Source organism: Triplophysa rosa, linkage group LG4, assembly GCF_024868665.1.
Source record: "Triplophysa rosa linkage group LG4, Trosa_1v2, whole genome shotgun sequence".
NCBI lineage: Eukaryota > Metazoa > Chordata > Actinopteri > Cypriniformes > Nemacheilidae > Triplophysa > Triplophysa rosa.
In genome coordinates this window covers 29,736,323-29,761,731 of record NC_079893.1, presented here as the reverse complement: position 1 = coordinate 29,761,731, position 25,409 = coordinate 29,736,323, and the positions used below count along the sequence as shown (strand labels likewise).

The 25,409-nt window shown below is 40.8% G+C and overlaps 4 protein-coding genes across 10 annotated transcripts; 3 read left to right on the top strand and 1 right to left on the bottom strand.

Annotated features, from left to right (window-relative positions):
- Positions 1 to 166: 166 nt before the first annotated feature.
- slc25a23a (solute carrier family 25 member 23a) lies at positions 167 to 9,936 on the top strand. Of its 2 annotated transcripts, none has more exons than XM_057332023.1 (10): positions 167 to 718; positions 4,916 to 5,039; positions 5,412 to 5,499; positions 5,579 to 5,690; positions 5,792 to 5,950; positions 7,332 to 7,484; positions 7,595 to 7,708; positions 7,851 to 8,018; positions 8,101 to 8,251; positions 8,337 to 9,936. In XM_057332023.1, the coding sequence occupies exons 1-10, from the start codon at positions 539 to 541 to the stop codon at positions 8,516 to 8,518; spliced, it is 1,431 nt and encodes a 476-aa protein (XP_057188006.1). In that variant the 5' UTR covers positions 167 to 538; the 3' UTR covers positions 8,519 to 9,936. The 2 variants fall into 2 exon arrangements, with proteins under 2 accessions (XP_057188006.1, XP_057188005.1); XM_057332022.1 differs by having other exon boundaries at positions 4,913 to 5,039.
- Positions 9,937 to 10,407: 471 nt separating this feature from the next.
- On the top strand, positions 10,408 to 16,027 carry khsrp (KH-type splicing regulatory protein). Its single transcript, XM_057331985.1, has 18 exons — positions 10,408 to 10,609; positions 11,502 to 11,607; positions 11,684 to 11,737; positions 11,832 to 11,868; positions 11,987 to 12,045; positions 12,195 to 12,266; positions 12,364 to 12,421; positions 12,498 to 12,663; positions 12,753 to 12,851; positions 13,091 to 13,189; positions 13,309 to 13,411; positions 13,492 to 13,613; positions 13,847 to 14,146; positions 14,222 to 14,331; positions 14,442 to 14,515; positions 14,609 to 14,815; positions 14,922 to 15,100; positions 15,257 to 16,027. Exons 1-18 carry the CDS (start codon positions 10,505 to 10,507, stop codon positions 15,263 to 15,265), a joined length of 1,959 nt encoding a protein of 652 aa, XP_057187968.1. The 5' UTR covers positions 10,408 to 10,504; the 3' UTR covers positions 15,266 to 16,027.
- A 607-nt stretch (positions 16,028 to 16,634) lies between these two features.
- r3hcc1l (R3H domain and coiled-coil containing 1-like) lies at positions 16,635 to 19,897 on the bottom strand. 3 transcript variants are annotated; one of them, XM_057332056.1, is made up of 8 exons: positions 19,834 to 19,897; positions 18,873 to 19,343; positions 18,106 to 18,284; positions 17,947 to 18,017; positions 17,776 to 17,871; positions 17,565 to 17,705; positions 17,380 to 17,443; positions 16,635 to 17,292 (listed from the first exon to the last, which is right to left on the bottom strand). In XM_057332056.1, exons 2-7 carry the CDS (start codon positions 19,335 to 19,337, stop codon positions 17,391 to 17,393), a joined length of 1,005 nt encoding a protein of 334 aa, XP_057188039.1. In that variant the 5' UTR covers positions 19,338 to 19,343; positions 19,834 to 19,897; the 3' UTR covers positions 16,635 to 17,292; positions 17,380 to 17,390. The 3 variants fall into 3 exon arrangements, with proteins under 3 accessions (XP_057188039.1, XP_057188041.1, XP_057188040.1); XM_057332058.1 differs by having other exon boundaries at positions 16,635 to 17,284; XM_057332057.1 differs by having other exon boundaries at positions 16,635 to 17,300; positions 17,381 to 17,443.
- Positions 19,898 to 20,267: 370 nt separating this feature from the next.
- crtac1a (cartilage acidic protein 1a) lies at positions 20,268 to 25,387 on the top strand. Of its 4 annotated transcripts, none has more exons than XM_057332005.1 (13): positions 20,268 to 20,377; positions 20,674 to 20,867; positions 21,048 to 21,244; positions 21,299 to 21,456; positions 21,537 to 21,693; positions 21,847 to 21,981; positions 22,085 to 22,221; positions 22,449 to 22,585; positions 23,534 to 23,616; positions 23,763 to 23,863; positions 23,973 to 24,141; positions 24,254 to 24,453; positions 24,838 to 25,387. In XM_057332005.1, exons 2-12 carry the CDS (start codon positions 20,680 to 20,682, stop codon positions 24,442 to 24,444), a joined length of 1,653 nt encoding a protein of 550 aa, XP_057187988.1. In that variant the 5' UTR covers positions 20,268 to 20,377; positions 20,674 to 20,679; the 3' UTR covers positions 24,445 to 24,453; positions 24,838 to 25,387. The 4 variants fall into 4 exon arrangements, with proteins under 4 accessions (XP_057187988.1, XP_057187990.1, XP_057187989.1 ...); XM_057332007.1 differs by having other exon boundaries at positions 24,254 to 24,399; positions 24,838 to 25,383; XM_057332006.1 differs by lacking the exon at positions 24,838 to 25,387 and having other exon boundaries at positions 21,320 to 21,456; positions 24,254 to 24,829.
- The last annotated feature ends 22 nt before the right edge of the window (positions 25,388 to 25,409 follow it).

Below are 25,409 nucleotides of genomic sequence, written 5' to 3'. Positions count from 1 at the left end.
CACGCGGATTTTGTCATGGTTTTAATGTTATCAGCTGATGGTTCATAATGGTATCGTAATGGAAACAACACAGTGTATTGAGTGCACATGCACGTTTGGAAGGAGGAGGCGACCATTACAAATCGTCCTGAAGGCGGTGTTTGATGTAACGTGAGACCGCTGTTGTATCGCCGAGCCGCAGCGGAAGATCTCGACTCGCGTTTCATACGCGCTCGACGCGCACGCTTTCTTTGACGCATTCCGCGCACGCGTTGGACCAGTGCGGCATTTTCAGCTCAGTTTGAGATGTCGTTTTGCTTTCGGATCGATGTGAAAAAGTAGCGCTTGAATTTCTGGAAAGGTTGATCTAAACACGCTACTCGGCTTCCTGGTTCTCGGTGCGATACGCACGCAGCTGTTTTAAACCATCTGGAAAGTGGACGCGAGGGGCGTTATTTCGTCAAAAGCTCCTGTTTAGGAAACGTAAGAAACGCCCGGTGCGTGGGGGTTGATTGCCCATGTCTCTCGGTGCGTGAGTGTGCTGCGCGCGGACATCATCATGGGTCAACGCGGCTGGACCCGGGCGCGCTGTCAGGACAGCGGGGTCGAGCCCGAGCGCGAGCGGCTGTGGGCCGAGCTCTTCGACCAGCTGGACCTAAACAAGGACGGACGGATCGACGTGAACGAGCTGCGCGTCGGACTCGCCGGCCGGGGGATGTCGTCGAGCTCGGTGGAGGAGGTAGGGAGGAAACCCAACACACGCACTCGTAACGAAAGGGTGTTTATTTATAGCCCCCTGAGCGGGGTAAACTAGACAAGGGATCTTGGGACGTCACGATCGGGCTGTCAGATGCAAATAATAACCTGCAACCCAGATCACGTGATCGCGAACAGAACAACCTTCTTCAAATGACGATTCATTTGGTCCTATCTGAAAATGCTGTGCGATGCGACAAAACCTCAACCAATGGGCGTGGCTACTCAGAAATCAAAACTAAAACTTGCCCTGTAAACTTATGACAGTTCAATAATGTCAGATGTGATATGGCTTTTGTGTGTATTAAATACATCATAAAAATGTTAAAAGGCTAAAAACGCTGAGGTATACAGTCTACGCACACCGTGAAAACATACTGCGATACTTTTGTATTTCGTAAACTGCAGTATATAGTACGGTTGAGTAAAGTCAATATAAAAGTAGTATTTACTACACTTTACTATAGTAAACAGTGTACTGTAGTATTTTTTATAAATACTATACATTTTTATAAATATTTATGAATATAGTAGATATTAAAGTATACTATAATATTTGTACAGTACAACTGTAAAACTGTACAACAGTTTTTTAGTTATTATCAAATAGTATAATAGTATTGATTTCTAAGATATACTACAGTTTACTATAGTAACCGCTAAAACGTATCATAGTATTTTTTATAAATATTTTTGGCTATAGTACATTTTAAAGTGTAATACAGTAGTTACAATACTACAGTTTTGTGGTTATTATCAAATAGTACAATAGTAGTGATTTCTACATTATAACACTTTACTGTAGTAAACAATAATGGCTGGAATACACTACAAGACTTTTAAAATCTGAACAGATTTTTTTAAACTAGACATCACACACTTGCAGACTTTTTGAAAGTTTCAGATAGAAACACACTAACTGATCAAATCTGCAGACTGGCACAGACTTTCTGCAACAAGTCCAGACTGAAAATCTGGGCAAAAGTCTTGTAGTGTATTTTAGCTTTAAAGTGTACTACAATATTTTTTCATGTGGGAATCCTGTAGGTTTTCATCTTTGTTTAGTTGATTGAGCCTGAAACTCGAGCTTTGAATCATCTAATCTAACATCACACATATTTTAACACAAAACCTAAATCTTTATAGCATCAGTGCCATGTTAAGGACCGCAGAATGAGTTTGATGTTCAGCTCAGGTTAGACAGATGTGCAAGAGCCATTAGTGAAAGTATAAGACATTATGCAGCACTCAAATCTAGAGCAATATTTTAAAGCTATATGAATAAAATAAGGGCCGGGGTTTAGGAACAGAGATAAGCGAGTAAATGGAGCGGTTTATGAGCGCTGTTGCTATTGATCTCAAGGTCGGAGTGAGAGAAACAGTTCTGCTCACCCGCCGGTGTCAGATCGACATCACAGGGTCTGCATCTGCCATTTCCTGAGAATTTCCGAAATGTCTCCACCCACTTTACCAGGGGGACATAATCCTCATACAAAGCATTTAGAGAGAGGTGTTTGCTATAAGAAGCTTTAATATTACATATATAATATGATATAATATACAGTTTTAAATGAGATTCACTTTACATTACATTAAGTTTGGCAACAACTGGTGACACACTTGTGTTTTTCTGGATCTGTTGTGTGTGCATGTTTTTGCATGGGTTGACAAGAGTTATGATAGATGTAGATTGGGAAGAAAGCACGGACGCACACATACGCACACAAACAGAGTTTACGGAGTGTGTAAAAGGTCAGCTTCTTGGAGTCGGTCCATGTGAGTGGGGCTCACATAAATACACTACGAACACATGGGTATTTTGTGGCAGAGGAAGCACACTAAGCTAGTTAAACATGACAAATAGCTGGCATATTTTCTCTTGAAAAACACCCAGAAGAGGCTTTCCAGCATGATTTAACTCACAAACACAGTGGGGATTGTGTGCATGTTTGTCTGCTCTAAACACTGGAAAGACTGCATGACACACATTGCGTAAGTCACCTGAGGTGAATTTGTTTGCATTTGGCATTCTTCTCATATTAAAACACCAGAATATACAATTCAGCACGAACCCAGAACTACAGCACGGTGTCTGGAGACCTCCATGTTCTTAAAGCTCAATACAAACAAGTTTAGACATGATGCAACGACAAATGAGCTTTTGGTATTTTTAAGTGCCGAAAGCCCCACCCTGAAAAAAAACATGAAGCCCGTGTAAGGGACGCCTGAAAATGTAAACATGGGATGTTTCATTCACAAACACTCAACACTAAAGGAACAGTTCAGCTAAATATGAAAATTCTCTTGTAATGTAATATAAATGTATACAATCGCTGCTGTCCATCTGAAACATTGTATCTCCATATTTCGTGATCTTTATTTTTTTGCCATAAATCATTATTATTTGTCACCCTCTATGTTTATAACTGGTTTTGCAAATATCTAACCAATAAAAAGTATTAAAAAGTGCTTGTCAACTTTGACAACACGGTATGTATGCAATCATTTAAAAAGTACTGTGTTTTTTCCATTTCTTGAAAAACAGCGAATTTGGACATACGAGGTTTCAGAAGGACAGAGACGATACATCGTAATATACATAAATCTTTTTTGTTGGCTTATTCAGCTATTAACACCTTGCATATTGAACATTTATTATAAATTATTTTTGACACATTTATAATCTCTCGATAGTGCCTTGTGACTAAACATGCATGACATCTAATCACAAGATTCAACATGATTGATAAGAGAATTTTCATGGGTGAACTGTTTAAGATGGTTTCTCTGTTGTTATGTAGTATTTAAAATAGTTTTTAGTGAGTAAGTTTATCAAAATGAACTTGTCTTATACACTTGGTGCACAATTCATTAGTCCAGTGGTTCTCAAACTTTTTTGTTGTAAGGCCCCCTTTGTGTAGAGTGCATTGCTTTGCGGCCCCCCAAATAAAGACTTATAATCTTATAATTTAATTTTATAATATTATAATATAATAATTTTAATTAAACCAAGAAAATATTCAGTTAAACAATGCTAAAACATCAATTCTTTTGGATGGTGGTGTTGTTTTTCTGATGTATGATATATATCTATATTTCTAAAATGCCACAAAATCTGTGGCCCCCTGGAACCATCTTGGGGCCCCCCAGGAGGCCACGGCCCCCAGTCTGAGAACCACTGCATTAGTCAACATTATTCAAAATTAAAGGGATACTTCACCCAAAAATTTAAATTCTGTCATCCTTTACTCACCTTCGAGTTGTTCCAAATCTGAATAAATTTCTTTGTTCTGATGAACACAGAGAAAGATATTTGGAAGAATGCTTTTAACCAGACAGATTTTGCCCCCCATTGACTACCATAGTAGGAAAAATTACTTTATCATTTTTTTTGTTCTGTTGAACACAATGAATGTAGGACAGCAAACCGTTCTGGGGCACTTTTGACTGCCATTGTGTTTTTTCCTACTGTGGTAGTCAACGGGGGGCAAAATCTGTCTGGTTATAAGCATTCTTCCTCTTTTTCTCTGTGTTCATCTGAACAAATAAATTTATACACATTTGGAACAACTCGAAGGTGAGTAAATGATGACAGAATTTTCATTTTTGGGGGAAGTATCCCTTTAAATTTGATAGTGAAATGTGCATCGCTCCCAATACCACTTTTCTCTTTGGGTGAGCTCATCAATCCTTATTTTTGAACGCGTCTTCTCTGCCTTGCAGTTTTTCCTTGTTGAATGTCCAGTTTTTACGTTAAGAAATGTCACACTATGGAGGGACAGTGGGTTGGGAATGCTGCATCATGTTAATGTCATGTGTGCGTAATGTTAAAAACATTAAAAAGCTCCTGTCACCGGTTTCTGAAAGTTAGCAAAACTGAATGTTGGAGCTCTTGGTGTCTGTTTTTTGTGGGTTGGCTGCGGGCTTTGCATGGTTTTAATGTGCTTCTTTCCCTCATTTGCATCTTTCCCCCCCATCCTACCTTTCCTAATGATTCCCGGCATCCCTCTTTCCCCCATATCTCTCTCTCTCTCTCTCTCTCTCTCTCTCTCTCTCTCTCTCTCTCTCTCTCTCTCTCNTCTCTCTCTCTCTCTCTCTCTCTCTCTCTCTCTCACTCTTCTCTCTTCTCTCTCTCTCTCTCTCTCTCTTTCTCTCCATCTGTATGCCCTATATTCAGCAGGTTGTACGAGCCGGAGACATAAACCAAGACGGTCAGCTGGACTTTGGGGAGTTCACCGAGTTTCTGCGTTCACAGGAGAAACGCCTCAAACTCATGTTTCGTAGTTTGGATTGCAACAATGACGGTTAGTGTCTGTTCCCTAACGAAACACACACACAAAAAATGTGGGAATATAATGAAAAATATAGTGCAATATAATAAATAATACATTTCTATATATTGGAACCAAGTCCTTATCATTTTCATTTCATTTCAATTCCTAGTGTATTATTCAATATTGTAATATTGCTATATAACAACAATGTATTTTTCTATATATTTTTCATTTATATTCAATTATTTAGTGTATTGACTAAGTTTACTACTGCTGTACACTACAGCTTGACCTTAAGTCACTCTTAGCGTTTGTTTTCATCGATAGATAGATGCTAATATAATATTATTCTATGATAGAAATACAATACACAGTGTTGTTGTGTATCTGTGTGATTTGTAGGTAAAATAGATGTTGGGGAGATCCAGCAGTCACTACATAATCTTGGAGTCGAGGTCACACTGGAACAGGCGGCCAAAATATTGGAGAGGTGTGTGTGTTTGATGTGTGTGTCTTTATATCACGCTATAATTTACATCTGCATAATACCACACGTGTGTTTTTTACAGTATGGATAAAGATCGATCCATGACCGTCGATTGGTCAGAGTGGCGAGATCACTTCCTGTTTAACCCTCTGCACAACATGGAAGAGATTGCGCAATACTGGAAACACTCTGTGGTACGAATCAAACGCTAAACCATGAAACTAACTATCGTTGAAATGAACTAAAACGGCTTTATATAAATACGGCTGTGTGTTTGTTTGTGGTGTGCGTGTAGATGTTGGACATCGGCGAGCTTTTAACTGTTCCAGACGAGTTCTCAGAGAAGGAGAAGAGGTCTGGGTTTGTTTGGAGACAGCTGATGGCAGGGGCCGTTGCCGGATCTGTTTCCAGAACAGGAACAGCACCGCTGGACAGACTCAAGGTGTTTTTACAGGTGAGACCGTGCTGGTCTGAGATCAGCTCTTTATAGTGTTATGTCTCACTGAGCAGTAAAGCTGATGTTCCTCATGAGTCAGGTTCACAGTCTGGCACAGACGGTCACATTTTTAACTCCAGTGAAGGTTTCTAAGGGAAGGTCTATTTTTCTACTGAACGATCCTCAAAGTCTTGGCTATAAATGGCAGATTTGATATTTTTACTCCCAGAGAAGGATATAGACATATGTTAGGCATAGTGTATGGCATAGTGTTTACAGATTTAATGTCCCTTTATCACTTTAATTCAGATACATAATAAATTACATCAAAATACTTTAAAGTGTTCATACTATCGTATTTCTTAATAATGTTTTTTTCTGATCCTCAGCCTCCTCTACAGTATTGAAAGGCCTTTCTCCAAATTACAATTTGTTATTGGACTTTGAAGATAGGCCTTTTACACCTCATTTAACATTTGGAAAGCCGTGGTAAACAAAGTCAAAAGAAACAAAAATACATTTTTTTATGAAAGGGATATATATTAGGCTACATGACATATTGGACATGTGACTGGGCCTAACATTTTAAACCTCTACCTCTGTCACAGCAGACCTTCATCCTCTACTGCAAATGAATTATCATTCATAGTGTAGTGTACTGAAAAGTATTACACACGTTTTTCCAAAATTATGACAACTGTAGCAGTTTCTACAATTAAAAGAGTTTCCCTTAATATGACTACATCAGCAACGGTTGCAAATAAAGCTGATACAATACAAAGTCAGTGGTAGAGTTGATGTCATTTATAAAAAGTAGCTAAATTTGTCAACTTAACTTATGTTAATAAGTTAAAGTCATGTAAAGACATGCATTTTAAAACTTGAAATGGTAAGTTGAAGAAACTTAAGGCAGCAAAACAATATCGGTTTTAGCGGCAACAACATAAACAAACGTGGCCTAAACTTAACTTCCGGTAGACCTCAGCAAAGAATGTTAAATAGTTTTAATTTAATTTAATACAATGAATATACAATAAAATATGAATATAAATGAATATTAATATAGATTAAATATAAAATAAATTGTTATATTGTAACCAAACACAGACCTTAAGTTAATTTCGGGCCAGGCGCGCGCCTCCGACGATACAGTCTCCCGTACAGGTGATGGTTTCTATTCTAACAGCACACTGACCCCTAGTGGCCAAATGAGACATAGCAAGTAAACGCACAGCTGTCGATTATGTGTGATTACATTTTCTGGTTTTATTAAAATCCTGAATTTTATTAAACTAACTCGAGTTTTATAACAATCCTGATGATTTAGATAAAACATACTAAATAATTCGATGTAAAGTGTGAAACTAAAGTGACCGAATGTGTTTGGCTGTGTGCGCAGGTACACGGGCGGAGTTCTGATAAGGTTAGCGTGTGGCGTGGTCTTCGGGCGATGGTGAAAGAGGGCGGTCTGACAGCACTGTGGAGGGGAAACGGCATTAATGTGCTCAAGATAGCTCCAGAAACAGCCATCAAATTCCTTGCTTATGAGCAGGTACATCTCTCTCTCTCTATGCACTTAACCACACGAGATGACCCATGATTACAGTAACTCAAGGATAAACATTATAAAAGCCTAATACAGTAAATCACATCTCTGTTTAGATTAAAAGGTTAATGAGAGGCAGTAAAGAAGGAGGGACTCTGAAAGTTCATGAAAGATTCGTCGCTGGATCACTGGCTGGAGCCACTGCTCAGACTGTTATATATCCTATGGAGGTATATACACAAGATCATTTGTTTGTATTCTGAACACTCACTGTCATCGATTCACTCCCCTACATTATCAAAGTGACTTACCTGTTTCACCAGTTACCTGTTTTGTTTTTAGTTTAAAGGAAAAGCCTTTCTTGTATTCTAGGTGCTGAAAACGCGTCTCACTTTGCGTAAAACAGGACAGTATTCAAGCGTCGCCGACTGCGCGAAGCAGATCCTGGAGAAAGAGGGCGCTCTGGCGTTTTATAAAGGATATCTACCCAACTTGCTTGGCATCATCCCCTACGCGGGCATAGACCTGGCAGTCTACGAGGTGTGTGTTTGTATGAATGTGCATTGAGAATAGTTCCTATAAAGACCCTCCATCCCGCTGTATTTCTCTCTCTTTCTCTCAGACGCTGAAAAACGCCTGGTTACAGAAGCACACGGATGGGACGGCTGACCCCGGCGTTCTGGTGCTGGTGGGTTGTGGAACTGTGTCCAGTACGTGCGGACAGCTGGCGTCCTACCCGCTCGCCCTCATCCGAACGCGCATGCAGGCTCAGGGTAAGAGAAACTCTACACAAGACGAATGAACAGAAATGCGCTCAGTTTTAGTTAATGCTGTTCCCTCTGCTTCTTTCTGTGTCAGCGTCGATGAAGGGTGGTCCTCAGGTGTCCATGTTGACTCTGTTCAGGAGTATAGTCGCTCAGGAGGGTTTGGTGGGACTCTACCGAGGCATCGCTCCGAACTTTCTGAAAGTCATACCTGCAGTCAGCATCTCCTACGTGGTCTACGAGCACATGAGGAAAGTACTGGGAGTTGGAACCTGAAATACATACTATACGTGTACAGAAACAACAAACATATTTTTATTTCTGAAACATGGACAAGGATTATAATCTTCTTTATTTAAGCCTGAGACATATCAGACTGCACTGAAAGTTTGAGGTGCATTTACCAAAAAAATCCCTGAAATATGCCGAGAGGTGCTTACCTGAATCATTCCTGAATCGCTGAGATTCATGATGCTTTGTTTGTGTTGTTGGTCAACAGGGCCCTGATATTCAGGTATACAGGGTAGGCCACACCCCATGGACGCGGTAAAATGAACGCTGTGTGTGGGAGTTTGTGTGAGCATGTGCCGTACTGTATCGTATGTGTGTTTAACCCCCATGCACACACTACTGAACAATCCAATGATCTGTTTGATACGAGAGAATGACCAATAAACTAATTTGTTTCCTTTGAAGGGACTGTGAGATTGAAACACATTCACCAACCTCAGTAATACTGTTTAATGAAATGACAAGACCTCTCCAAATCCACATCTCATAGGCTCTTATTTATGAAGTTTAAGCAAAACAAACGTCTATAAATCATTAGCAAACCACTTTTATTCGTTTCTGTTTGTGTCTAATAAGGGGTGTTGACAATAGTATTATGAACAACACATTTCTGTGGATTTTAAGTGTGCATCCATGCATGCTTTTTGGCAAATGTTTCCTACAATTGCTTGCACTGTGAAAGAAAAGTTTGTGACAGTTCTCTGTGGACCTTTTTCAGGTGAAGAGGTGTTGAGGAGTTTTAGATGCATTTCAATTAACATGCAAGTACAATCAGTGTGTAAGCATCTATATTACCAAGATATCATTTTATGATCAATAATAGTACACGGTCTTACTACATACTCGAAAGTGTGATTTCTGAGCCAACCAGAAGTTGAAAAAAAACTTGTTCGTTTTAATTCTAGGACAATGCGATATTAACTTTTAAATTCAGATAAACTGTCTGGACATGTTACATTACAATAAGAATGGTCATTTCAGTCTTTCCCACTAAAATGTGAATGACAAATTTCTGCTTTTGTGTCATTTAAAGTAAACCGCTTTGAATCACCTGATGATTGAATATTTGATGGTTTGTCCACTTTTTTAAATAACCAATAGTTTTTAGTTGACTATACAGCTGTGTCAGATGATTTAAGAATATTTTGAGTGCAGGATGACGTCATTCATTTTTCGGTCTGTTTTCCTTGCCCTTGTTCTCCATGCTGCAGAATTGCACAAAATTGTTAAGGAAATTGGCAAACCTGCTCAAGTGGTTCTGTACGCACATTACTGTTATTTATGTAAACGAAAACAAATCTGTGTGAGCATTATCTGTTCAGTGTTTTTTTTCTTTCAAAACAGCCTTGTATTGAATGCATGCAGAAGAATGTATTTAGAATAAATTATTAAATTAAACTGTACTTAGGCTTTATTGACTTTCTTTATTAACAGAATTCATATAAAACATCTTTATTCACCTGCAGTTTGATGATTTATTCGTGCTGTACGGAAACTGTATGTAAAAAAGCCCATAAAAATGCCAAGAAAAGGACGGCTCAGCAAAATCAACTAATGTTAAAAGACCTCTCGTCACTTATTTGCTGAATCAAGCGTCAATCATTGTAATAAGCGTTTCCTTGAACCTCATTGGTCTGTTTCATAAGCTCCTGCGCTCTGAGTGGCTCTCTCACACAGCGGCGACCTGATTGCTTGTCCATCCCTCCATAAAAACGTCGCTTTTCGTCACGCTCATTGGGAAACTGGTAAACTCGCGTCCAATGATCACGCACCGGCCCTCCCCGGCCGTTCTCGGATTGGTCATCTCACCAGCACCTCATTACGAACGCCTATAGGAGACGTCCTTTACCCCCCACAGGTCTTTTGTCCCTCCCATGCGTTTGTCTCGCTCGTCTTCCCGCGTCTGCGCACCTCTGCCAGGCCTAGACTCCCCGCCGCATCCCGCACGCCTCACACCTCCGCACGGACAACATGTCTGAGTACAGCGCGGTACCGCCGCCCGGGGCCGGAGCGGCTCTAGGAGCTGGTGGATTGAAGAAAGACGCGTTCGCCGACGCAGTGCAGCGCGCCCGGCAGGTGAGTGATCCGCAGTGAGAGTTTGTGGGTCAGCGGCGCGTTCGGCGCGCAGGGCCGCGGGCACACGAGCCGGCGTGCGTGACGCTCATCCGATAGCATTTTTTCAAATTTCACAATCATGTGATATTTACATACAAAACTGTTTACCGTTACAGCACTAGTGCAGCGATCGCGTGATGTGTAACACGAGGTAACATTACCATACAAACACACACACACACACACACACACACCGTGAAATTCACCCACACGGGGTATTTCAAAGCATACCGCGGTACTTGCAAACTCCAAATGAACGAATCGTGGACTACAGACCCTAGTTCGGTATTGTGGTAAAACTATTATTCTTTTTCTGTTATGGCGATCTCTTTATGACACCAGTCTTTCAAAGAAGTCGATGTTTGTCAAATCTAACGCAACAATGGTAATATCGTGATACTTTTTATGTTATGGAAGTCAACGTGATGATTTTGATGAACGTTGGTAACCAAACAACTCCGGACCCCGTTATCTTCAGTAGTATGAACACAAAACCACCGAGACATTTCTCAAAATATCATATTTTGTGTTCCATTGATGAAAAAAAAATCGTACCCAGATTTTGACCAACAAGAGGGTGAATAAATGTTTTTTTATTTTTGTGTGAACTTTCACCTTTAACTTCTGCTATAATGGACAACAACATTGTGTGGTATGTCAAAATGTGAGGAAAATTAATAAAATAGTGAAGCGTTCTTGAAATGTCTATTGTGAATAATGTATATACTATATCATAAAATGAATGTTACAAAAGTCCTTTCTAATCCGAAACAATTTAGACTTTGAATGTATCACCATGTGTCTTATCTTTGTCTACATGTTCTCAAAGCTATCTTTGGGTCTTTTTGTCTAGATTGCTGCGAAAATCGGCGGTGACGTTTCCGGTCCCCCCATGAGCAATAACGGAGGAGCTGAGGGCTATCCATTCAGCACACAGAAGAGATCGCTGGAGGACGCAGGTATGGCACGAGGTCTCACGCACGCATGTGTCCCTCTTTCTTGCTTCTTCTGACCCGTTGTTGTGTTTTTCGTCAGATCAACCTGAGAGCAAAAAGATGGCGTCTGACAGAGACAGCGCTGCAGCCTTGTGTACGAGTTTTACTTTCTTTCAGCGTCTCAAATGTGTGTGTGTGTGTGTGTGTGTATTTTTAGAGCAATGATTTTATCCTCGTCTCATTCACAGCTATCGAAGCCCAGCTGGCTGCCCTTTCTCAACAGAGGTAAGTCTGTCATCTGCTGGAACATTCACCGGGATCATAAAAAAGATCTGGTGGATCTAGGAAGAAGCTTTCGGCTGCTTGTAGGTTTCATAATATTCACTTTTTTTCCCTGTCTCAGCGTTCGTTCCTCTGCCATGACGGAAGATTACAGAGTGCCTGATGGAATGGTTGGGCTCAGTAAGTTCACACTACCCATAATGCACTGCTCCATACCGAAAGTGTTGTGGGTGAATCCCACAAAACCTGTCTGGGACATGACTTGCTTAAAATCTTTTGCATTTGGCTTCAATTTCAAGAATGTTCATGTATTCTGTATCTATCTGTAGTTATCGGTCGGGGTGGAGAACAGATCAATAAGATCCAGCAGGACTCGGGCTGTAAAGTTCAGATTGCTCCAGGTGAGTCGCATCGCTTTTGATGTTCAGATTGCATATTTTCGAGGTGCGTGTTTGGATGTAGATGTTTTATATCGCCCTGGTTATGTGTGTTTTTCAGACAGCTGTGGCCTTCCAGATAGGAGCGTCTCTCTCACCGGTCCCCCTGAAGCCATTCAGTATGCTTGTTCTCATTACACGTTCTTATTAAACATCTCAATTTATTGTGTTTTGACTTGAGACCTCCCCACGCAGGAAAGCCAAAATGCTATTGGATGACATTGTGTCTCGAGGGCGGGGCACTCCTCCCTCCTTCCACGAATCGACCAACGGCAACGGTCACATGCAGGAAATGGTCATTCCTGCCGGAAAAGCAGGTCTCATCATTGGCAAAGGAGGAGAGACCATCAAACAGCTGCAGGTAGAGATGTGTGTGCCGTCAGATTGTTTTGCTCACGAATGTGTCGTCTCTTTAAGTCACGGGTTTGTTCGCCGAATCGCGTGTTTCAGGAACGAGCTGGCGTGAAGATGATTTTAATTCAAGATGCTTCTCAGGGGCCAAATATCGACAAACCGCTGCGCATTATAGGAGATCCTTACAAAGTGCAGGTAGAATTTTGTGTGTTGTTTTTTTTCCTTTGTCGCAACAGTGTTTTTGCTTTTAATTTGACAAATGTTACAATGATGGAAATGCAGTATTTAACACATAGAGGCTCTTGAAAGTGCACATCGCTATAAGTGGTGTGACATCATATCCTGTTGGTCATATATGCGGGTATAAATGAATTTGGCACATTTAAAGTCCTGTCTAATATTAGTGTTCAAAAGTCACACCTTTTTTTCTCTAGCAAGCGCGTGAGATGGTGGAGGAGATCTTGAGAGAGCGGGATCAGCCTGGCTTTGACAGAAACGAGTATGGCTCCCAAATGGGAGGTGCAAGAATCGAGGTGCGCGTGGCATGTTGATCTGCTAAACTGCTGTGATTTTACTCCTTAACACGACACACAAGCTTCTCAATATGCAAACCTTTTCTCTGACTGACGTCTTCGCATTCTGATCGGACCAGGTGCCTGTTCCGCGTCACTCTGTTGGTGTTGTGATTGGCCGAAGTGGAGAGATGATAAAGAAGATTCAGAACGACGCTGGTGTGAGGATACAGTTTAAACCAGGTCTGTTCAGACTCTTTAAGATTTGATTGAGCTAAATGGGTTTTTATTGTGAGGCGTAACTTCAATATTTTTCTCTGTAGATGACGGTACTGGTCCAGATAAGATCGCTAATATAGTGGGTCCTCCCGACCGCTGCGAGCACGCCGCCAGCATAATCAATGAACTTCTACAGAGCATCAGAGTACGAGAGGAAGGAGGAGGGGTAAGACCATCTTCAGGAGTATAATTAAATTTATATACGTTTTGCCATTAAAATTAACATTTGTATGCATTCGTCGGATGCTTTGACTCAAAGCAACTTACGGCCGAAGAGGCTTGGATGATGTTAAAAATGTTGCTTATTCCTACTGTTGCTGTCAATTTGAACCAAACATGGACTGATGAATAAATGTAGCCAATTGCTATCCAAAGAAGTGTCATGTGTTGTTCTCTAAGGGTCCCCCTGGCCCTCCTGGCACTGGCATGCCCCCGGGTGGGCGTGGTAGAGGGCGCGGTCCAGGCAGCTGGGGTCCACCGGGTGGCGAGATGACGTTTTCCATCCCTGCCCACAAATGTGGACTTGTGATTGGCCGAGGAGGAGAAAACGTAAAAGCCATCAACCAGCAGACCGGTGCATTTGTAGAGATCTCCCGCCAACCACCGCCCAACGGTGACCCCAACTTCAAATTGTTTACCATTAGGGGGTCGCCTCAACAGATCGATCATGCCAAGCAGCTCATCGAGGACAAAATTGAGGTATGACATGTTGTGTTTAGTTGGAGAGGTGTTTGCTGCTTTGAATTTGCTTAAACCTTCTCTTTCTGTTTTTAGGGACCTCTTTGCCCTGTTGGCCCTGGACCGGGTGGACCAGGTCCTGGTGGACCGATGGGCCCCTACAACCCAAACCCCTACCAGCCGGGACCTCCTGGCGGACCGCCACAGTCAGTACTGCATTTACTAATGCCAGATTAACTTCATGAAAAATATTGTTTATTTGGTTAGCCGTTTCTTCAAGGTCAACAGGGAAAGGAATAAATATCTTTTTTTCCAGTGGTGGTCCTCCTGGTGGCCAGTATCCTCAGGGTTGGGGGAACTCGTACCAGCAGTGGCAGCCGCATGATCCCAGTAAGCACTTGAATATTTACTACTACTGTAAACGTTATGGGTTGTGAGTGGGTTTGCTGCAGATGTAAGAAGTGTATTTCTCTCTCTCATAAGGTAAAGCAGCGACAGATCCTAACGCAGCCTGGGCGGCTTATTATGCGCAGTACTACCAGCAGCCTGCGGGTGGCGCCATGCCCGGACAGGTGCCCGGGGCCCAGCCGGCTGCACCCGCTACTGCTGACCAGGGTCAAGCTGCTCCTGGCACAGCTCAGCCCGACTACACCAAGGCCTGGGAAGAGTACTACAAGAAGATGGGGGAAAGTACGTTTGTGCACATCCACACTACATTCATATATAACCACAAAAGGATTGTTTTTCTCATTTGAGTGTTGTGACTAAAGCTCGCACCTCTTTCTCTCGCCATCAGCTGGGGCAGGAGGAGGGGCTGTGCCGGCAGCAGGGGGCGCTCCAGCTGCAGGGGGTGCAGCAGCAGGGCAGACGGATTACAGCGCCGCATGGGCTGAATACTACAGACAGCAGGCTGCTTATTACGGACAGACGGCACAGGCCCCGGGACAGCCAGGACCAACGCCGCAGGGCCAGCAGGTATGTGCGACACCTGTCCAGATACACCTAGTTATTATCTAAATGCCACGCCCCTCAGAGCAAGCTGCAGTCTAATCGGTTAGTTTACATGTCAATCAAACATGTCCTTTCTGACACAGAATTTTTTATTTATTGTAATATCTTTCTCTGTTTCAGGCTCAGTGAAAGATTCGATGTTGTTCACCTCCGTCCTCCGCCCTGGCCTCGCTCCTCCTTCTCCTTGCGCTCCTGAAAAACGACTAAATTTCTGCTCTTTCTGTTTATTTTCCTCGCTGTGTCCAGCAGCTGCGTGACTATTTCTGCTGGATCTACAAACGCTGAACTCGAATCAAACTCTGCCTTCCCCCTCGACAGCTTCATCTCTCTTCTTCCTCACGTTAATGTGACTTATCGCCAGGGAAACACAAGAGAATCCTGCTAACTTCCTCACACGAGCGTGCACTTCGTGTTTTGCGTTTCGTTGTTTTTAAAGAATCTTTTTGAGGAAAGGTCCATCAGAGGAACTCTTCAGATGTTATAACTACTGTTCAGAACTCAATGAGTAACTGTTTTTTGCTTTTAGTCCTTTTGTTTGTTTTAAAAGCATTTGATTGCGCTGGAACATTCCCGTTGTTTAATTTTTTTTAGATTCAGTTAGTGAGGTTTTATTTTGTAATGTTTCTGTGATATCAGGTGACACGTCACGTGTGAGGATGCGTTTGCGTGTATGATGGTCATTTTTCTTGTGCGTGTATGTGTAAGAGTGTTCCGGTACTGAACTCTGAAGGCCTGTTTTTGGCTCCTCACTATTAAAACAAAGGTTTCTGTTGTTTTCACCCTCCACGTCATTGGAAGTCATGATGTTATATAAAATATATATCGATTGCTTTTTTTTACTGCTTGTTTTTAAAAACTACAGAATAAAACATTACAGAATCCTCATCAGATGACATTGCTGGTGTTCAGTCTGAAAGTGTTTTTTATTCATGATTATACTTGAGTGTTGGTTAAGTCTTAAATATTTTGATTGCACAATGTTTTGAGGATTGTCTTGCAACATACTGTGCAAACCACCTGCTGGCCAAATGGTGAAGGTTGTTCATAAATAGACATTTTATTAGATGTTAATAGTCATTTGATCTTTAATCAAGGTTTATCTTTTGTTGACTACTACTAGAACACCAAGGTTGACACTTCCAAGATTATTTAATTTGCTCAGGAACTGAGTCTCTCACCATCACAAACTGGCCAGACTGACCGTATTTAATAGGGTGCCCCAGTGTTTGCCTTTGTTTAGTAGTAGCCTACTTACTACAACTTGTGTATCTAGTCCCCATAGGGAATTTGATTTAGTAAAGCTATGGGGAAGTGTGAGGAGCTAGATCTAAATACTTGAGTATATTTGCAAACATGATGTGGCCTAATTTAGAAAGGTGTTGTCTTTCGTAATCCATGTATATCCAGAATTATATAAAATCCCTGTAGTTTAGGGTGGGCGAGAAAGATGATGTGAGGGTTTGAGTTTGCAGTCATCATTATTCACCGAGACTGGCAGTAGGAATAAGACATTTTTATTTAGATCACAGCTGGAAAATTCAGTGCATTGCCATTAGAGAACACAACAGACCTCCTGATAAACATACTTGAACAAACCAGTAAGAAAAAAGTCAAACTATGATGCTGAGATATTGTCCAACTACGTACCTGAACAAAATGTGAGACTTTGGGGAAAAAATACAATATTGACATCAGAAATGATACAAGTTTTATTCTAGGCTGTACTGAAACAAAGATTTTAGTATCTTTAGTCACATTAATATCACCCCAAAATAGTCAACTTATTTTCAAACCATTGTTGTAATGGTGATGCAATCAAACATCTTTCCAGATTTTTATCACAGGCTGAACATAGTTGTTAATAGTGATTCTTGGTGAATCGTAATGGTCTTTAATCCTTAGACAAAAGAAAAATATCTGTGATGTTCTTGTCTTATGTTTTTCAGGTGATAAAGTCTTTATGCAAAAGTTCTTTGCTCACATACGGAACCTCAAGAGGAAATTTATACAATTAGAAAATCTCCCTGTTCAAGTCTGCATGACTGGCTCATGTCCCCACGTTCCTCTGTCTTTGGTTGGGTCTGTTGTGTTTGGCAGTCGTCCTGATTCACTCAACTCCTTCTGGGGGGGGGGTGTTTCTGACATCACCTTCAGATCTCAGCACAGAATATATAGCAGAAAAACATAAAAATGAACCTTCGAAATACTTCCTAAACCAGGTTGCAAATGGACCGAATACACACCTGTGGTATGTTCACTGGCCCTCCCAGGCATCTTCACGCTGTTTAGCAGCCAAACGCTTTTGGTCTGATTAAAAAAAACATCAAATTAAATCATATCGTTTGTGCATCTCACACATTTCTCTCAAGCCTATTTCTTGATCTATCACAACAACTGAAATCAAAGTTGTTCATGTATGATTTGTCACCTCTTGCTTCCCGTAGTTTGTTCCTCTCGGCTTCTCGCTCTTCTCTGGTCTGGTTGCTCTTCACACCCAAAGCACCGATCACAAGCCGCCGAGCCAGAGCAGCGCTGGTCTGAGGCCGCTCTTTAGCTGGGAGAAGATAATCTTCAGAGAGAGAGAGAGAGGTTCAGGTTTGAAAAAAGTAGGAAACAGACGGTAAGAGAAAGAGCAGTACCTGAGCAGCTGCGAGCTTTGGCTTTAGTGGCATTTGATGATTTGGACAGAGGTCTGATCTTCATCATGGGGTTCTTCATCCTCAAAGCATCACGAGCTGCACAAACACACTCAGAATGACATCAGTGCTCAACTTCATCAAAAACATTCACCACATGTGAATCCCACTGACCTGCGATCGGACTGGAGAACAAACCCAGAGCGTGTGTTTCATCGATCCATTTAATATCGAACCCCTTCTGGCTGCAGACACACACACACACACACACACACAATTAATACCAATGCTTGCTCGTGGAAGAAATATGTTTGTGGAATCAGATTCACAGACTGGAAAGAGCTGAAGGATCTGATCAGGTCCTCCATCTTGAACTCGGCTGGGAAATCGTAAATCTCTATGATGTGTGACAGCTCTTCGTCACAGAGCTCCACCTCTTCCTCCTCCCCAGGCGACCATTTATAGTAGTCGAAACGCGGGTCCTGTATAGAGTTCTTCTCCTTTAGCGACATCTGTGACAGGAAGAGAAAACACATCACACGTGAGCGTAAACCTACTTACAGAATGTATTATGTCAATGATGTTTGGGTGAACTGCCCCTCTAAATTGTATTATGACAATAGTTTTAAAGAGACAGTTCACCCATGAATGAAAACTGTATTCCTCACCCCGTGTCTTTTGAAAACCAAAATGATTGAATGAGAATGGAATGAAGAAATTATTTAAAGCAAAAGCTCAGCAAAAAATGCTTTTTTTCACACAATAAGAGTGAATAGTGACCATTATGTTGTGGAATATAATATTTAGCTATCAAACGCCTTTAGAAGACTTTAAATAGTGCAGGGGTTGCACGGACTTTAACGGTGCTTGTATGTCTTTTTTGAATGTGACCGCTCCAGTCTCCATTCTCTTTCATTGTTTGGAAAAAGCAGTTATACAGCAGATAGAAAGTTATGTAGGTTTGAAAGCTGGGGCCATATTCACAAAAATATTCGGAAGACAAAAAGCACAATTCATTTAGGCAAATGTCATGGGTTTACCAGGGTAATGTGGTTTAGTAGGGTTTAGTACGACGGGTTGATCAACTCTTCAGCTCTTACCTCCTCCAGCAAATGAGGGTCAAGACAGTCACCATCATCATTAAACAAAGAATCCCAGTTTTCTTCCGTATCATCCTCCTTCTGGATCGCTTCATCTTCCGCTGTATTGTCGTCATTACTCGTGTTCACGTGTGTTTCTGATGTGATGTCCGTGTGAGCTTTGGACCCCTCGTTATTTTCTGTTGTCATGTTTAGATGGTCTGTATCCCCCTCTTTCAACCCAGCATCACAGTTCTCCTGTCTCACCTCTCCGTTCGGGGTCTCTACCGTTTTGCCTTTGTTCTTCTTGCTCTTGCGGGCCTTGTCAGTGTAACGGGGCCTGGGTTTGGATTTTTTCTCCTTGGGGTCCATTATCTCAGGCTGACGTTTCTTGGGTACGTAGATTTCCATGGTGGGCTTTTTGGTCCGGAGTGGGGCGGTAGATTTGGACCCCTCTTCGGGCAGGGCTGCTTCAACCGTCTCCATAGATATCTGTTTCAGAAAAGAGAGTTGCTATGAACAAATGCTATGCTGGGAATGGTTTACTACCTTTGCGGATCACAAATAATAATGCTATTTCTAGTAGTAGGCTATTTTGCCTTTCAAAAGTTATACATGCTATCTTTTAAATAGTAGGCAGCAGTTACGTACACCAGTCGAGTATAACAAACACAACCGACAGAACTATTGTGTACTTTACCTTGCTGAACGATTTACAAAAACACATATTTTTAATCTGCGCCTATTATAAATTTACGTTTTATTTAAAATATTATCAGAACTGATCAATATTACGCGATCAGTCCAACATAAACACATTCACAGAGTGCAACACCACCACTACGGAACACAAATGATTCCCTTAATAATATAAACAACAAATTTATAAACCTGTACAAATCTTTAAATCTAGCATGTTGACCTGTAAGTTCCACGTAAAGTGAATGCATAAAGAAAACATTCGGAGTCCATTTTTACTTACATCTTCCACTGTTTTCCAGTTCGCCGAAACCGTGACCGGATGTTTGCAGACGCAAAGGCGACGTGACGTCACTGAGCTGTAAGGCTTTGTGGGTAATGTAGTATAACGACTGTAATACAACCATCGTCTTTAGAGTGTACAAATCCAAAGGTGTTTTCTAGAATACAACATATCATTCAGTCAGTCGCGTTCAGTCACACTAAAAAATATAAATAAAATAAGTAAAAAATACTATATATATATATATATATATATATATAAACACATGTGCATTTCATTTTTATTTAGTCAGCTAAATAAATCTTAAATTTAAAAACTCATTATTTCGCGTTTGTTTATCAGAATCTAAATGAGAGGGTTATTCACGCCCCTTTTCCTCCGCCGCGTGCAAATCTCTCTCGAATGTGATTGGACAGTCGCTTACACAAGCGCTGTGTAAGGCAGCAGCATTGCAGTTGTGTAAGGTCGGTGTGTAAATAATATAAAACAGAAATCACATCGGAAAGTATTGCAGTCAAGTCTCGAACTGGCAACACAGAATCGCGTAAGTAGCGCATTCAAACCATGATTGTTTAGACATGACTATTTATTTCTAAAGCCAAATTACCGTTTTCTTTATGCATGCGTCCAAATGGTCTTATTGGTCTTGTGTATTGAATGCAAATCAAAACATTTCTGCTTTGTTATGCATCGTTTTTCTTTTTGAAGTTGCAATATTTGTTTTTTACCTTTACATTTTTGCTAATAATGAATTAATGTGCATCAAATGTAACAGTATTATATTGTAAATTTATGATGTTAAATGTTGATTTTGCTCTCTGGGCAACATTTGATTGACAGGTGGAGATGAGCGTGTGGTGGGCGTGTCTTCTTTCTCTGGGGCTGTTTGGTCTGGCTCAGGCACAGCCCATGTTCTCTGTAAATACGGATACAGTTCTGCCTCCCCATGCTCTTCACAACCCCACCCAGCTGAATTATGGGATGGCAGTGACAGATGTGGATGGAGATGGAGATCTAGAAGTGGTGGTGGCCGGGTAAAGACTCCAGCAGGACTTTACATTTGTCTTTTAAGCAGAAATAGTTTTTGTGATGATATATTTTGGTTTCGTGTTTACTTACAAAATAAAAATAGTCAAAATTCTATTCTAAAAAGCAAAATAAACTTGTAATAATTGAATAAAAATCTGTAGTACATTAACACATTTTATTTTTAGGTATAACGGCCCAAACTTGGTTCTGAAGTATAACAGTACCCAGAACAAACTGGTAAATATTGCCATAGATGACCGCAGTTCCCCATATTACGCCCTGAGAGACCTGCAGGGAAACGCCATCGGAGTGACGGCCTGTGATGTGGATGGAGATGGAAGAGAGGAGATCTACTTCCTCAACACCAACAACGCCTTCTCAGGTGACTACTGACATCTCTTAAATTCATTAACACTGACAAAAATATATAATATAGACCCTATACAATTCTTTCTAGGCCGGGCAACGTACGCAGACAAACTGTTCAAAGTGCGTAACGGTCGTTTTGAGGATTTGCTCAGTGATGACGTAAACGTAAAGAAGGGTGTGGCCAATCACATGGCTGGACGCTCAGTCGCTTGTGTTGACAGAAAGGTACCTCACTTAATTTTATGAACTATTATATTATTTACTGTGTTAGTTCATTTCATAAGTGTTTTTTTATATCGCTGTAGGGAACCGGCCGCTACTCGATTTACATGGCAAACTACGCCAGAGGGAACGTGGGGCCGCACGCGCTGATAGAGATGGATGAAGCAGCCAGTGATGTCGAAAAGGGCATCATTGTGCTGTCTGATGTTGGGGCGCAAGCTAATGTTAACAAGTACACAGGTCAGAGGTCAATAATGTCATGTATGTGTGTAGCTTACATTAATTTTTTTATCCTACAAAAATGTTAGTATAGGAAATAGTATTTGAATGCATCTTGGTTTATGTTGTGAAACTAAGCAAAAAGATAAAACACAATATTTTATTTACCTCCAGGTGGGCGTGGCGTAGCTGTTGGTCCAATCCTCAGCGAAACAAGATCAGACATTTTTTGCGACAATGAAAATGGACCAAACTTCCTGTTTCATAACAACGGTGATGGCAAGTTCGAAGACGTGGCTGCAGGTGCAGGTAAGTGACCAGGCTGTATATTCAGACTAGATTATTGAATCTCTGTGTGAATAAATTCTTATTGTAACATAAACGCACATGCGAGGTGTTTGATTGTTTACAGGAGTTGAAGACAGAAATGAGCACGGCAGAGGTGTGGCTCTGACTGACTTTAATGGTGATGGGAAGACTGACATTGTTTATGGCAACTGGAACGGTCCACATCGCCTTTACCTGCAGGACAGCACGCAAAAATTCAGGGTGAGAATTACGTCCGCAGTCACTGAATCTCATTCGATACATTTTGTAACCTCAAATCATGCGGGTAGTTGAAAAGAGCTTTTTTTTAAAAGATCATGACTGACAAGTAAAAAAATCCTACAGATGAAAGAAAGGATCTGAGTCCTATCTAGAGATGCCTATAGATAACTTTTTGTTGTAGTGCACGGTTACATTTGATGGTTTTTGGATCTGTTCTGTTGTTGTAGAATATCGCCACGAAAGCGTTTTCCTCTCCTTCACCCATTCGTACAGTTATCGCTGCAGACTTTGACAATGACCAGCAGCTTGAGGTGTTCTTCAATAACATCGCTTACAGAGGAAACGCCCCCAACAGAATCTTCAGGTACTCGAACACCCATCATATAGATTCAAAGAATAAAATTCAAATATATCTACCATGACATCTCAGGCTGGTTTATTTGATGTCTTTTAGGAAAGGTAGAATATTTCTTTTATGGCTTTAGTTAAGAGATTTAAACATGTGTCAGGCTTAAAGTCCCTGTGAAATAAAAAATGACAATGCAGCGTTTATTTTAAATAGTTTATCAATGTGGGTCATTCACTTTTAAAATTTGTGTGCCCTTATAATCTTCAGTTAAAATGTGAAAATGCACTTCCTTCCTGTAGTGACTATCAATCTTAAATGACGTATGTTAGAAGGGTTGGGCGGAGCATCCGTTAACTCCTCCCCTTCAACTGTCAGTCTGCTCCCAGTTCCATTTCAAAATGCAGCGGCTCTTTTTATACATCCAAAGAGAAAGTCGAAAGCCACGCCCACTATTTTTCTCATTCGACATTCCATTTCACTCGGAAATGCATCAAAATACGGAAGTAAAAACGATTGAACTTCCAGTTCACAGGGACTTTAAGGATATTATTGTTAACTAAAACTATTAAAACCTTTCTGTTGGCCTCATTACTATTTGAAAAGCTTTGACTGATGATGTCTCAGCAATATACTGAAATAAGTTTGTGTCACTAAAATTATTAACTGACGATAAATAAAAACTAAACTAAAATGGAAATAAAAATATACAACAACACACACTGGTTAAAACTATTAAATAGATAAAATGACAAACACACAACAACATTGCTAAAAAGAAAGTAAAATTAACATAAAGATTATCAGATTATGAATAAAAATACAATTAAAAAACATAATTATGGTCAACCCAGGCTGGCAGACCAAATAAACCAGCTTAAACCTGCTAAGGTAGACCAGCAAACTACCTTAGGTTGTTTTAACAGTTTTTTGTTTTCAAAAAGAAATGTTTGTTTGCTCGAATAGGGTGTCGAGGAAGGAGAATTCCGACCCTGACATCACAGAGCTGGATGTGGGCGATGCTTCTGAACCACAAGGGCGGGGCACAGGTGAGACCACCTGAGGAGCATCACATGACCCTGTCCTCACATCACAACACAATGTTGTTCATCACCTATGATGAGAGATTTACGGAAGTTAATCCGTAACAAACGTAAGACTCATAACGCTGATCTGTTTCTGTATTGATTAACAGGTGCCACAGTCACCGATTTTGATGGTGACGGTCTGTTGGATTTATTGGTGGCTCATGGTGAGAGCGCGTCACAGCCAATCTCTGTTTTTAAGGTCAACCAGGTACGTCAGTAATCATTTAACAAAATTTACAAACCTAAATATATCTCACATAGATTAATTAAATCCAAGGTTTTTCATTTTATCTGGCCTTTTTTTGTCCTTTTTTAAGGGCTCAAATAATAATTGGCTGCGTGTGGTGCCCCGCACATGTTTCGGGGCGTACGCCCGTGGAGCAAAAGTGGTGATGCACACCAAACAGAGCGGCGTCCATACACGCATTATAGACGGGGGGTCCGGTTACCTGTGCGAGATGGAGCCTGTGGCTCACTTTGGATTAGGTATACATGCTTGACATAATCCAAAATCATAATGTAAATTCATATTTACAACATATATGTATGAAGTCTATATTAGATACTTAAAAAGGGCTGAATTCCGATTGTCCCATAGGGAGTGATGAGGCCACCAGCATTAAAGTGTATTGGCCGGATGGGAGTTCAGTTGTCCGCCCGCTTGAGTCTGTCGACATGAACACAGTCATTGAGATTTCATACCCAAAAGAAGGGGAGGAGTCAACCTTTACATCTGACGCACAGGTATGGATGCATGCAAATGAGGAGGAGGAGTCAATGCACACCTGAAAGAGGCGGGTATGAAGATATGCATATTATCAAATATTAATTCATCGTTTAAAGCACAAATGTTTCAATGAAATACACTGAAATTTTAAATTTCACGTTTTTGCCGTGTGGTGAGGGATTTAGCGTAAACACAAATGGCCACTGCGTAGGTAAGATCTCGACACAACCTGCTTCTCAGTCGGTGTGAAATACAGTATAAATGTCTGTGTTCTGATTGGACCAGAGCTCCTTTTTATATGATAAAATACAGATTGAAGATAACAGGAATGTCTGAAAGTAAAAGATTTGATTCTTTTGGTTGTTACATTGAAATTATTTCGCAGAAACGTAACCTGAATAGTTGTTCGATTTTCTGTTTTACTTATTATTCTAATTTTGTTTCTCTGCCTGCAGTGACACTCTGAGAGATTTGTCTGTCTGGACGTGTCAACGTCAGGTGATGCATGATGTCATCGTGTCCGATGCGCATTAGTTTACATTCAACAAACTGGAGAAGCGTTTGCACTGAAAACTTCAGCCATTGACCTTGACGTGTTCAAATTAAATAACAAAAAGTTTAAGTTTACATTAAATACACCAAGGGGCGGTTTCCCAGACACGGCTTAAGCCTAGTCCTAGACTAACTTAAATGTTAGAGGTGTCTTGATCGAAAACAACTTGCACTGACATAACTTAAAATATATGAGTGCGATTGTTTTGTCTCAAGATGCAGGCCTGTAATGTTGTTTGTAAAATAAGTTTTTTCAATTGATTTAAATATCCTAATTTAACTAAGGCCTAGTCCTGATTTAAACTAATCCTTGTCCGGGAAACCGCCCCCAAGTGTTTTTTCTAGAAATAGTTTCTAACTATTAGTTTCTTCAGTATCTGTCTAATAAAAACAAAGTTGTTCTTGACAGTCTGACAGTCTCTTACTTTTTCTTTCTTTCTTCAGTCGATTCCGTATCAAAGTCATAAAGCAAAAA

Bases quoted from the DNA above. Each gene is read 5' to 3' on its own strand.
- slc25a23a (XM_057332022.1), top strand. From the start codon at position 539: ATGGGTCAACGCGGCTGGACCCGGGCGCGCTGTCAGGACAGCGGGGTC. The intron at 5,500-5,578 runs GTGTGTGTGTTT...TGTTTTTTACAG, and splicing joins GCGGCCAAAATATTGGAGAG to TATGGATAAAGATCGATCCA. The intron at 5,951-7,331 runs GTGAGACCGTGC...CTGTGTGCGCAG, and splicing joins GACTCAAGGTGTTTTTACAG to GTACACGGGCGGAGTTCTGA.
- khsrp (XM_057331985.1), top strand. From the start codon at position 10,505: ATGTCTGAGTACAGCGCGGTACCGCCGCCCGGGGCCGGAGCGGCTCTA. The intron at 13,412-13,491 runs GTCTGTTCAGAC...TTTTCTCTGTAG, and splicing joins GAGGATACAGTTTAAACCAG to ATGACGGTACTGGTCCAGAT. The intron at 14,516-14,608 runs GTAAGCACTTGA...CTCTCTCATAAG, and splicing joins GTGGCAGCCGCATGATCCCA to GTAAAGCAGCGACAGATCCT.
- r3hcc1l (XM_057332056.1), bottom strand. From the start codon at position 19,337: ATGGAGACGGTTGAAGCAGCCCTGCCCGAAGAGGGGTCCAAATCTACC. The intron at 18,285-18,872 runs GTAAGAGCTGAA...TTCCTGTCACAG, and splicing joins ACCCTCATTTGCTGGAGGAG to ATGTCGCTAAAGGAGAAGAA. The intron at 18,018-18,105 runs GTCTGTGAATCT...GTGTGTCTGCAG, and splicing joins AGATCCTTCAGCTCTTTCCA to CCAGAAGGGGTTCGATATTA.
- crtac1a (XM_057332005.1), top strand. From the start codon at position 20,680: ATGAGCGTGTGGTGGGCGTGTCTTCTTTCTCTGGGGCTGTTTGGTCTG. The intron at 21,245-21,298 runs GTGACTACTGAC...TATATAATATAG, and splicing joins CACCAACAACGCCTTCTCAG to ACCCTATACAATTCTTTCTA. The intron at 24,142-24,253 runs GTATACATGCTT...ATTGTCCCATAG, and splicing joins TGTGGCTCACTTTGGATTAG to GGAGTGATGAGGCCACCAGC.